This window comes from Pezoporus flaviventris, unplaced genomic scaffold (assembly GCF_033815535.1).
Source record: "Pezoporus flaviventris isolate CSIRO_AGI_PZ_B2104156 unplaced genomic scaffold, CSIRO_AGI_Pfla_v1 ptg000055l, whole genome shotgun sequence".
Taxonomy (NCBI): Eukaryota; Metazoa; Chordata; class Aves; order Psittaciformes; family Psittacidae; genus Pezoporus; species Pezoporus flaviventris.
Genome location: NW_026892603.1, coordinates 4071280 through 4084393, shown reverse-complemented (window position 1 = coordinate 4084393; position 13114 = coordinate 4071280). Strand labels below are relative to the sequence as shown.

Here is a 13114-nt window from a genome sequence, read left to right as displayed (position 1 = left end):
GTACAGAATCTTGTATCACTAATGCATATTCTTCCTGCTTTCTGTAGCAAAACTGGGCATAGAAGCATTTTAAAGATCTACATTCCTTTGCTAAATCTGGCTTCAAATTATATCTTAAAAAGGGACCATAGTTTTCACTTCAGGAGGATGGCTCAGGGACCTTAACTTATTCGATTGTTCAACGACAAACTGCATCATCTTCTTAGGCGGCAGAAGCCTACAACATTTGCAAACACAGACATACATTGGATGAGATGTATCTAGCTTGATAGGACACAGACAGCCTTCGCTGACTACAATTTACTCAAGCTAAATCAAGTCCTCCTCCCAGTCCACTCTGTTTTAGGATTAGGAGAAGTATAGAAAATACTGCAGAACCTCTACATTAAAAATAAATAAAAATAAAATGACCAAACTTCAGATTACAACAGTTGAAACTGCAGGTGGAAGGCAAAGAATACAGGTCCACTTATTAGTTCAGTGAACCAGCAAATTTTCTAGGATGTATCTTGGCTAGAGGTAGATCAGCTTCATTCCTCCCATCATAGAATATATAGATAGACTGGCAAGTCACATGCACCTTACAGTGTATAGCAGCATAATTTTAAGAACATTAGATCCTACTTGTGCAATGTTCTGCAAGTCAGTAGGGAAACCAGTCATGCATTTAAAACTGATTAAGGGTCTTATTTTGTAATTCCAATACACAATAATCAGGAAGAAAACTGGAAAAATAATTAACCATGCTTCAGTAATAGTCCACTGACATCTTGCAGCTTACTGCTCTGTGGGTCACTGGCACTTTTTCCTTTCTGTCTAAAACTCCATTGCATGTTAGAAGAAGAAAAGCAAAGTACAACTCAAAAATAACTGCTCATAATTATTCATTTATCCTGAAACTTTCTGAGATTACAAAACAGAACTGTATTATAATGCATACGCGGCATCTTCTCAATTCTTCTAAGAGTGTAAATCTGGAGAAAGAACAATTTCAGCATTAGATTTCCATCTTGAATTTGCTCTTCAAGAATTAAATGTTAAGTCCGTGGATTATATTCATATAGGAAACCCTTTAAAGTCAAAAGACATATCCGAAAGTGAGTTGGCAGTTGTGGCAACTACTCTGCTTGAAAGTGTAACTTTTTTAATAACCCATTTCTTACAAGAAAAAAGGCATGGGTCTTCAGTAAAGTTGTTCAAAGAAGCTGTGAATACTCCATCCCTGGCAGTGTTCAAGGCCAGGTGGGACAGAGCCTTGGGTGACATGGTTTAGTGTGAGGTGTCCCTGCCCATGGCAGGGGGGTTGGAACTAGATGATCTTAAGGTCCTTTCCAACCCTAACAATTCTGTGACTCTATGATTCAATATTATTTTGGAAGCAAATTCTTAGTCCCCTCTTCATTTTATATGTATTAAATATTAAGATTATTTATTTTATTAAAAATTCTGCTCATGTGTATGCTCACTTACTGCTATACATTCTAGATAAACAGATATTAATTTCATAATTAAAAGTAATCTTGTGTAAATACCCTGCAGGCCTCAATGAATCAAACACATACTGTGTGTCAGGCCTCCCACTGTCTTCAAGTGGAATGTACTGGCTGGATAATTAGATAGTACATATTTTTTAACCTTATTTGCATGCATATTATATCTTTTGCACACTGACAAGCAGCAGTAACAACAAAAGTCAGATTACCACAGGGAATTCCCACAAAGAAGTCTTCATTTCTTATAATTTGCAGCCTAAATTAAAATAATTTGATCTTTGACAAGGATGAAATGTCAAGCAGAAGGGGGTCCTCTACAAGCCACGGCCTGTGGCTTCTGAAATCTGCCTAATTTATGTCAGTCACTTCTTAATACATATTTAAGTATTACACGAAAAAGATGATAAATATGCAATCTGACACCTTTGGTATTTCCCTGCTGTTAATTTATAAAGGTCTGGCGTCCCCCAAACTGACTGGAATTATTTAAATAAAAGAAGAATTGTGAAATAGGATGGAGCAGGGTCTGGCTTCCATTTTCACTCAATATTGAACACAGCAGGTAGTACACTAAGACAATTATTTGACTAGGCCTCAGAATCCCACAGTGACAAGGAACTTTCTGAATTAGTAAAGGAGGATTTCTTTTGTTCATACACAGACAAGAAGTTTGCGCTACAGGTAGCTCTGTGTTGTCCTAACACATTCATATGCTACAACAACAAAACACAGATGTGTTCTGCTTCTTTTCTTTTCCTTTTATTTTTTTTTTATTTCAAGTAATGCAACAATGCTGCTAAAAATATAAGCACGCTTTTAAAATGTGGAGCATGCCTACCTAGATTAACAATAAACACTCGTGCTTCTATTTCTTTTCTGCCTTCTTTCCTGGTCTCAGCCTATTTTTGGGCATTGTCTTTTACACTGCTTTGATTTATCAATTATTTTCAGATCACCTTAAGAATATACATAGCCATGCCTGAAAACAGCTGAGATTAAGGCTTTGCTGTGTAACCAGGTGCAATATAATGCAAAAGTACATGGTAATTTAAATTTCTTTCCCCCATCTATTAATAGCAGATGGTCTAGAAGGTGCCACTCTGGTCCTACAATGGTTTTACAGCATTGCAGGTATGGACTATGCCATCCCCACTGGCACTGCATCTATGCTTACTCTCATAAATACGTTCACACATCTTCCTTTTTTTTATGAAGTGGAAAGAAAGTATAAGTAAGTGCTCTAAACTGTAAAATCTTAAGCCTTATTTACTGACACATTATCATTAAAAAAATCCTTAATCTTGCTGTCTTTTTTTCCCCCCCCTTTAGAACCTATGTTTCTCTATTCAACTTTTCTGATCCCAGTTTGGAAATATTCTGGATAATGTAAGAATTTAGTGTCCAAACTTTGTTCTGCATCTCACACAGAAGAAAATATACAGAACATGAAACATCAATGAAAGCCAAGCTTAATTAGGTTAGAAATCAAATGTAGGGTGAATAAATAATTGCCCATAGAACATTTGATTGCTGTCTCCCAGCTCAGAGATACAGATCCGTACTCTTCATGGGCTTTGCTCATTCAAGAGATGGCTATAGAGTAAATGCAGCGTTTCTGCATTTTATTCAAAGTGAAATGTGGTATCATACATCAAGCTCTCATTTACAGCAACATCCCCAAGCAAAGAGCAGCAGGTTAAAAATAAGATGCAAACAGCACTACTCCAAAGTGTTTATAAAGTTCAAACAAGAAACATTAGATACAAACATATTGCCAAGTACTGTTCATTTAGATGTAATTTACTCACTGTAAATAAATCTGTAAATAACTACCTCTTAACACTTCTTGTGTAAACATTGTGGAAACTATTTCCCCTATGCTTTTTGTCCCTATTTGTAGGACTAATGATAATGACCAGAACAGCTGAATAAACAAACATGGCTCATATACTGGCAATGTAATACTTCAATGGCAATAACAGTATTAGTGATATGAATTGGTAATAATTACACAATTGCTATCAGCAGCATCACAAATGTGCATGCAAACTTCTTTGCTTTGGGATGTTAACATTTCAATGGTTACAATTAGATGGTTTAAGATCACATCTTAATAAGTACTGGGCTATGTAAGACTTTTGCTGGATAGAAATATTTTCTTGGGAAAGCCTGCTCTTCAATTCGTATTTAATCAAAAGGTGCATTTAACTTGCAGCATATCTGAATCACATCAAACAAGGTAAGTGGTTATTCCAATAAGTAACAAAATATTTTTTGTGCCTACATGTACTTAAATCCACATGTGTGAAGTACTGTTTTGGGAAGCAAGGTTTTTTTGGTTTGTTTTGTTTTTTTTTTTTTTTTTTTCTGGGGATTTTGTTTGGTTGATTATTGGGGATTTTAATTTTTTAATCTAACCCCTGTGGAGCATGTTTCCACTTGAAGAAGACATAACAGCATAATAGGAAAGTCTGGCACCACAGATCTTACTGTTTCAGTCTCAGTTTTCTTTGCTGCTGTTCTACTACCAGATCCATGGCCCCTTCAGATTATTCAGACAGGCTTTGACCAAAGTGACAGCTCTCACTATACCTCTCCAAGTGTCTCATGTTACTATATAAATACTGCATTGACATAAGCAGTTTCTCATTACTATTAGAAAGGAAAAGCGCCATAATCCTCTTGAGAAATTATTTCATTATTTAACTTAAATTCTCAGGTTTGTACTTTCACTCAGTGAACATTTTTAGTTTACTCATTTTTAAACATCATCCCCCCAAACAGTTTATGTAACTTAGCCACTTATTCTATCAGCCATCAAAGTAGCAGTGGCACATTATTTTAAATTCCTATTTTGTCTGTAACTATCCTGTGTCTTTTCAGTTAATGTTCAATGTATAATGGAAACATGACCCCTTGTGCAGAGAGAAAAGTTATTTAATGAAGGGGAATGAATCCAAAATATATATATATTCTTTAACCTTTATTCAGGAAAGTAAGTACAATTTTAGGGAATTGAGTTTTAAAGGTTATAAAAACTTAGGACCTAGAAATAATAAGATTTTTTTTTTTTTTTTAATTTTAATGCTGCAGCAGCTCTCACTCCCTCCAACAGTCTTTCATTTTTCCATCTGACCTAGCCACTCTCACTATTGATTTCTAATGTTACACTTCACCTCTTGACCTTGTCTACTGTATTAAGACTTCACTAATAATCAAACTGAACTTTGTTCTAGTGTGCAGGGCTACACTACAAATAGACATGATAAAAATAATATTTTGGAATAGAGGATCGAAAGGATGTGCACTGCTTTGCCTTGTTGGATTCAGGCACTTTGCACCCTTGCTCCCTGCATTTCAGCTAGACTAGTGACATTTCAAGGATAAAGGCAACAATTAGTTTCTTACTTCTATTTCTACAGATTCATGCAGCTTCTTACAGGTGGCTGAGAAAGTTTCCGAAGTGCCAAATTCAAAATACCAAAATTTGTTCTTCATTCTGAAACAAGAAAAAAAGAAAAAAGATCTTATTCACTATCAATATGTGACAAAAGTGATCATCCTGTCTTCCATTATAAGTAATGGCAAAGGCTTGGGAACATGTGACATCCCATTTGAAATAGATGAGCTCATAATTTTCAAAGCTTAAATGTTGGTGTCAAGTTGTATGATATCCCCTAAAGGGATAACAGGAATGTGTAGAACTGACAGGTTCAAATGTACCTTTGCCTTTTCTTTTTCAGTGACTATCAGAATATTTTTTGGCACTTAACCAGTGACATGCCTCAGAAAAATGTATCGATTTTATTTCATGTCTTACACCTACTATACATTTTCTGATTCATGGTTAAAATCTCTCTCCCGCATGCAGGGCATTTCCATCGTGAAACCAAGACAAAAATGTAGCTTGCCTTGTTATCTAAAGGTAAAGATAAATGCTTATTGTTCATGATGACAGATGGGATATTCGAAGAAAATAAAAATTCCAGATCTAAAAATCTCTAGATATTTTGCATTAGGAGACCTATATTACCAGGTAATTAACTCAGACACATTGCAAATGGGTGGTGGGACCTGCATCTTGAAATTCATTAACAAGTACTACAGAAAAATAAAGCTGGCTACAATGCTAGCAAATTCCTTAGTTTATCATGACAGCAGGCAGAAATTACACTTTTTTCTTCTTAAATACATAAACACTGCACTTCTGTTTTACCAGATTTATTGCATACTGTTAAAAACAATCAGGACACCAGAGTACTGTTTGAAATAAGTAAGTGCAGTTTTGTTGAACTTTTATGAGTAATTATTATTCTGAAACAAAACAAGAAGCTAAACTAAAAAAGATAATGAAAAAAAGACACTGAACTAGAATTCATTATTCACACTTAGAAATCAGACGTGAACACAGTTCATCCACTTGCATAAACTATTCTTTGACACAGACACAGCACAGTGTACATGGAACTTGAAAATGACTGAGTTTGCATAAGCTAGAAGTGATGCAGAGTGAAACGCAGATGTAGATGACTGTCAAACATGTCAGCAAATGTACAAATCCTACCCTCTTGGTACTTATTTCAAATTATACAGAAAAGTCTACTCAGTAGCTCTTAAAATCTAGTTAGTGGTTCTTAAAGTTACAAGGGTGAAGGGGCACTACAGCCTTGGCCTTTCCCAGAAGCCTGCTGGCACAAGAGCCAGCCATTCCTATTGCAATACCACAAGTGGGTAAGGGTGCTCAACCCAGCAGCCTGCACACGGTGGGGAATGGAAGAATAATAAAGTGTCACATTTCTGATGAATAAGTTAAAGGTGTTTCCAAAGATTTTTGCACAGAAAACCTTGAAATGTTTGGAAACTCTTTTTTGGAAACCTGCTCTGGGATAAATGGCATCTTGTCAAAAGAGGTTCAACAACCAGAAGGGCTCAGACCAGATTCACTTCTGGTGAGTGGAAGTGGTCTGACGTACACTCCTTCTATACCTGCAGCACACTGACATGCTGACTTGGGATTAACTGCTCTATTAATGACAATGTATATGGAGAAATGAACAGTCCTTCAATTTCCAAACAAATGTGAACAAAGTCCTGAATTCCTTTTGTGTTCCTTTGGAAAATCTGGACGCAATTATTTTCCTGGTACTTTCTACACAGGAACGATGAATAATGAAAAAAAAATAAAAAAAAAAAAAGAACTCCAAACAACCTGATGTAAATACTCAAAAAAATATTTTGTCATTTCTTTTGAAAGATCAACAAGCCTTTGCATCTTCTCCTATGAGAACTTAATATTCAGTTATTTTTACCCCAAAAGCATCTTTTCTTTTTCTTTATTGAAAAAAGCTTGCTTTAAATGGTTCTCATAAACTCTTTGACTTGCATGAAGATAAAACAGACAGATGTATTTCAGAGTCATTTGGAATATATTGTGTCAAATCCATGTATTTTTAGTTCAGCAAAACAAAACCCAGCATTTGTCAGTGAACTCAAGGTTTACAAGAAAATTTAGATCTGTAAGTCAAAACCTTTTAGAATTATATGACAGAAGATTAAGTACATTTAGCAGGTGAGGTTTTGATGGCAGATGAATTCTTATCATTTAAATATACCCTATGTGATTCTATTAGGCAAAAAAATGTAGTCTTGTCAGCCTGTCCTCCTTTCTCTAGTTGACTATACCTCTGTTTTAAGGATAGAAAGACAATCTATTTGACAGCTTTACCAGCATAAAGTTAGATATAGATACAATTTATTCTTCATTTCCAAAAGGATTTACTAACTCCTTTTACTAGCCATGAAAAAGATTAGGTTGCATGTTTTTTTTTTGAAAATAAATTTTTGAAAATACAATTTTATTGAATAGAAAATTGTATTAGAACTTTTACTATACATACAAAGTCAAAAGTAAAAAAATCAATTATACTAAAATCTCCATAAGCAATACCAGTCTTACAGTAAATAGTTTAATTTTTCTATAATAAAAAAAAAACCTCTGAATTTGTATCTTCCACTTGCATTCCTGCATTCCTATTTCAAACAATTAAAGTGTCCTGGGTTCAGCAGTAGCAGTCATGTTTCTCCTTCTTGGTAGCTGGTGTAGTGCAGTGTTTTGACTTTCAGCTCGGGAACAGAGCTGATAGCGATGTTTTGGTTTGGCCAAGGACTTTGTGAGCCTCATGCTCTGCCAGGGAGGAGACGAGGCCGGGAGGAAGCAGAGACAGGACACCTGACCCAAACTGACCAAAGAGCTATTCCACACCACAGCACATCATGCCCAGGATGTAACTGGGAGTTAGCCGGAAGGGCTGGGGGACTGCAGGGTTGGAGGACGTATCGGTCAGAGCTTGGTCGGGCTTGGGGGCCAAGTTATCGGTCGGCTGGTGCTGAGGTGTTGTATTCTCTTCCCTTGTTATTTCCTTTATCATTATTATCATTGGTGGTAGCAGTAGTGATTTGTGTTATACCTTAGTTACTAAACTGTTCTTATCTCAACCCGTGGGAGTTGCATTCTTTTCGATTCTCCTCTCTGTCCCTCCGGGAGCAGGGGGAGGGCAAGAAAGGGGGGGGAAGTGAGCGAACGAATTGCCTGACTGGGTTTAAACCACGACATAAAGCTTGTATGCTTATCCAGAAAGCAGCAAATAGTAGAAGAGTGCATTTAGAAGATTAATGAACTATTCTGATGGCCATTCTAATTTCTTTCACAACAGTATATTTTAGATACGTTAACAAATACATATTTAATGACAATTTTGTAACATTGAAACTGTAAGAAACTAAATTGTGGGCTGCTGTCAAGTCTATTTTCTCTCCCTCCTAGAGGAGATGATAATTCAGACTTTTTCCAATTTTAATAAGAGATGACCAAAATAAGGATGAAGTCTGTTTCAGTTAAAAAAAAAAAAAAGAAAAAAGTATTATACAGTAGCCCTTTTCTTTACAACACTGTTTTTGTTGGAATAGGAAAGAGAATAGATTATTTTACAGGAAAAGATTTTTGCATATGCTTCAAAGTGCATAGTTAAACTCTTAAACAACTTTGTGTTTGAAAACACAATATAAATAAAACATCAGTCATGATCAAAGGCTGACCTATCTAATCCTGCTATTGGATTAGAGTATGTCAAAATATATACAGCCTATGGATGCAGGAATGACAAAACAAAACTGTAATTCAAGAGCCTACACAACTTTTGTGCTGGAGGTGGATACCCTGAAGTACTGGTCAATTTTCTGGTAAATGGAGTGATCTTAAACAGGGATGACAAAAATGGCAAGACAGCACGAGAAGGCTAACACTGCCGTTTCTTGCAGTGTTTCTATACCATGGATAAATACCAGACTTAGAAACTTTGATATGTTTCTTGGAAAAGTTCAGACTAATATTTGGTAATCAAGGCAAAATTATCAAAATAGTCTGTGATATGGGTTTGCTCCATTATCAGTTAATCAGAAACCCCCCTACTGCTAAAACTATTTTATATAACCTTTCTGATTAAGCAATTACAAGGCATGTCATTGAAAAATTGTCCTGTATCTAAATATGGAAATAGTAAATACTTTATTCTACACCTGAAGAGCATCTATACTTCACTGCAGTATGCACACTCTGTCAGAACACGTATAACAATAGACCAGCTATAGGCTGCTACTAAAAGGTCATGACAGTAAAACAGAAGTATCTTTAAACTTAAGAAACAAATTCACATTCTGGTGTTAAGGGTCTACAGCTGGGGCAAGAGCTTATTATGTTTGCAAATTCATCAGGCTTTCCACCACATTGTATTTACACTTCTTGTATTTACTATTTATATGTATTATATTTATTTCTGATTTAATTATGCAGTCTCAAGCTTCAGTGACTTGAGCTAAAAATTTCTACATCAGGAAATTTCTGACTACAATCTTAATAAAATTTCAGCTGAAATACTTTGACCATTTCTTAAAATGACTGGAGAAAAACGTGTATTTGCTCATATTAATTGTGTTTGATAACATACACTTTGAACTGTTTTAACACAGCTATACTTTCAGAGCAGAGATTTTAAATTTAGTACAAGGATGACCTTGCATCAAGAATATGCCTCTGGCCATCTGCGTGAAAATACATAAGGAATCTAACTATATTTTGATCACTTGAAAATATACTCTGGGAATGATTTCTTTCCAATATTCTCATACGGCAGGGAAAGAACAATTTTTTGTCTCTAGCTCTATTATCTTTTATCCTTTAACCTATATAGAGATTTTTACCCCTGAAACTACCAGAATTCTTATTTTTTCCAAGGTAAATTCCTTGAAAAGTCCACTGGCAGGAAGCAATCTTTATCACAAATCCGTGCAAGAATTCTGATGGACAAGCAGTACTCAGTTTCCCCCATAAACTACAGTGTTCTCCAAAATATAATCCCTAAGGACTGCCTTCTAAAAACATTTTTTCTTTTTTTAAAGCTATTCCAATTATGTTGCAGGATTACTGTTGGTTTGTCAGTGAGTATCAAGTATTTAAAGGGAACAGGTCACTATGTATCCCTTTTCCCCCTTGTTCACTCTTTTGTCCTTTGTTCCAAGGAAACACGGAATAATGTGTAGAACCACCCCTGCAGGGAATCAAAAATACCAGAGAAGTGTGCAGAAATGCAGGTTGTGAGACACAGGTGTATTTCCATAGCGCAGAAACCTTTTAGATTCCAAGGGGAGAAAATGGTTGACAAGTATATGTGAAAAAAAAAAGAGAAAAAAAAGAGATCATCATCAAGGAAAATAAAGAAATCAAGAAAGAGAAGAAATAGAAAAAGATGGGAACCTAATTCCAAAATTCACTGAAGTTCTGCAATGCTGAAAGAGAATGATGATCAAACAGGGAAGGGAAGAAAATAATCCTAGAGGAGACCCAAGTAAAACCACATATTTCTGAAGTCTGAAAATATATGTAACAAGGTCTAAAAAGGAAACTGGCAGTATAGGAAATACCATGCTGGGCAAAAAAGCTGAACATCTGTTCCAATATGCTGTCACTGACAGTGGTTAGTACCCAAGACTTTGGAGAATAGGGTACAACTCCATGCAGTATACAGCTGGGAATAATCTAGCTCTAAGAAGGGTTTATTATTATTTATGATTCTATCAAATTGAAAGATTTAGATTAAATGTAAGGAAGGATTTTTTCACAATGAGGGTGGTGAGGCCCTGGCACAAGTTGCCCAGAGAAGTTGTGGCCCCATTCATGGCAGTGTTCAAGGTCAGACTGGATGGAGCTTTGAGCAACCTGGTCTAGTGGAAGGTGTCACTACCTATGGCAAGGGGCTGGAACTGGATAAGCTTTAATGTCCCTTCCAATCTAAACCATTCTATGATTTTAATTCAGACAGTTTGTGACCATTTACACCATGAAGCAACCTAAAAAAAAGGAAAAAAGGAAACTAACAAACAGAAAAAAAAACAAAAACAAAAACAAGCAAAGATCAGCCAAACTCATAATAGCAAATACCCTTACAAAAAAAAAAAAAGTTTATGTTAATCCATATGTGTATGGATTTTTATGTGTATTAGAGCTTGGAATCTTGTACTGCATTAAGAAAACCCCCAGCAACATAAAAGCCTTAGTGCTGCTTCTTGATGTATAGGGAAAAAAAGTCTGTATGGAAAAAAAAGCTTTCTAAGGTGTACCTGAAATTGCTGCTTTTGTTTTATTGAGTCCCAGCCTGTGAGACATACCTTCAACAGCAAGCGAAGCAAAATTTACAGCAGATTGTATGTCATGGTGATTGTACTTTGTATTCCTGGTAATAAAATGTGCTGATACATTGGATTTTATCTAATTAAATACATATTCAATGTCTGATAAAATAAATAAAACTTCAGTTGCTAAAAAATATTGTAATGCTTCATACAATTCAATATAAAGAATATTCTTATCAAGTCCTATCCTCACAGAAGTTTTCAACAGACAACATATTTTCCATCTTTTCTTACTGTTCATAAATCTATTATCTAGGTAATTTTATACTTGGGTAAAAATGATTTCATTGTAGCACATAATATATATTAATAAGAATGTATGACTTTTTCTAATGTTCTTTTTTCTTTCCACTTCTGTGGAACTTAACAATCATATAATTCCTGTTCTGCTTTATAATGAATCATACGCAAAGGTAAGGAAATAGGCAGTGGAGATGCACATGCATAAGAGATTTATGTGTGACTGGCATGATTTTAATAGAGACATCTCTGTCAATTTTTTTTCTTTTTCCATTACCAACTGTACTTATGGCAAGTCTGTTAATCTCTTACAGCACATTGCATAAGCAGAGATTATATAGATAAGTGCAGAGAAGTTAACATCCTGAAAGAATAGTTTCAGTTTTACACAATAAATAAGATTTTCACATTATGATACCACCCATACCACCTGCAAACCTGTGTTTGACTCCTTTTTCTCTCATGCTTTATAATACTTTTGAACTGCAGCTCACATTTCTGTATGCAGTTGGTCTGCAGTCTCCACTGTCCACCTGCCTGCCCCACCTCTCCACCTCTCTGCCCAATTTTCTCCAAACAGTCTGCAGCTCTAGCTACCTTACTTCCCCCCTGCCTGCTCAGTTCCAGTTCTGTTTCCAGCTGTGCTCTCACATCTATCCAAGAACCCACCCCGGACACCTTGTTCACTCTGACCAATTCAGCAATGAATACAAATCATGAAGAGCTGCAAAAGGGCCCTGCAGTACTGAGTGACTGTGGTATAAAAACAGAGATGTAATGTGGATAGAGCGATGCATTGAGGAAAACAACAAAAAAGAAATCTTAATTTTACAAAAAGTGATGAGTTTTCAGGGACAGAATCTTGGATTTACAAAACTGAACGAAGTGCTGGATAAGTTCTGAAAAGCCTTTGCAAGAATTGTGCTGTGATGCTTAATAATATGTGTAGTTTTCCTCTCCCCAAAGAGGACATGGGGGAGGTGGAAGGCGTGTGGGGGAGGAGAGGTGGAAGAAAGAGAGAAAAAACAAACAAAAAAAAGACTATACTAGAACTGGAAAAACATGGAGAAAGAAAATGGGGGCAATCAAAATATTGAATACCTTTTGAATTCTTCAACCTAGAAAAGGGATAAATGAGAGAGATATACTTGAGTTCTATAAAATCATGCATGCTATGGGGGAGAACAAATAGTGTATTCACTGTCTCTCCCACGGAAAAGATAAGAAAGATGAGAAAGACCTAGGAGGCAGCAGATACAACAAAAGGTTTCTTTACACAGCATGCAATTAAGATGCTAAACTCTTTGAGAGAGAATGCTAAAAGTTTACATCAGTTCAAAAATTACTTGATGGATTAATGGAAGAAACAGCCACTGAAGTCCACCTAACAAAAGCATCACAAATATGGAAATACATCATAAGTTACCAAATTTTTCTCAGACTTATTGGCAGATGGTACTGGAGAAACAGCACCTGTCTAGGTATCCTTCCGGCTGCCACTGGATAGGTATTTTTATGTCCTTAAGTTTCTGGTCCCAGGCAGATTTCCTCATTTCTCTTACCATCTTTGCTGGATTATCTATTTCTCCTCAATAAGTATCTTGCCACCCGTTAACCACTTCTCATCTCAGGCTAAT

General features: G+C 35.8%; 1 protein-coding gene across 12 annotated transcripts in view; it reads right to left on the bottom strand.

Moving 5' to 3' along the window:
- Positions 1-13114, bottom strand: part of DGKB (diacylglycerol kinase beta) — a 361769-nt gene that overhangs the window by 82122 nt on the left and 266533 nt on the right. For all 12 annotated transcript variants that reach the window (XM_061469232.1, XM_061469231.1, XM_061469234.1 and 9 more), the window contains one exon: positions 4902-4992. In XM_061469232.1, the coding sequence (XP_061325216.1) occupies positions 4902-4992 (91 nt within the window). The remainder of the gene's footprint in view (positions 1-4901; positions 4993-13114) is intronic.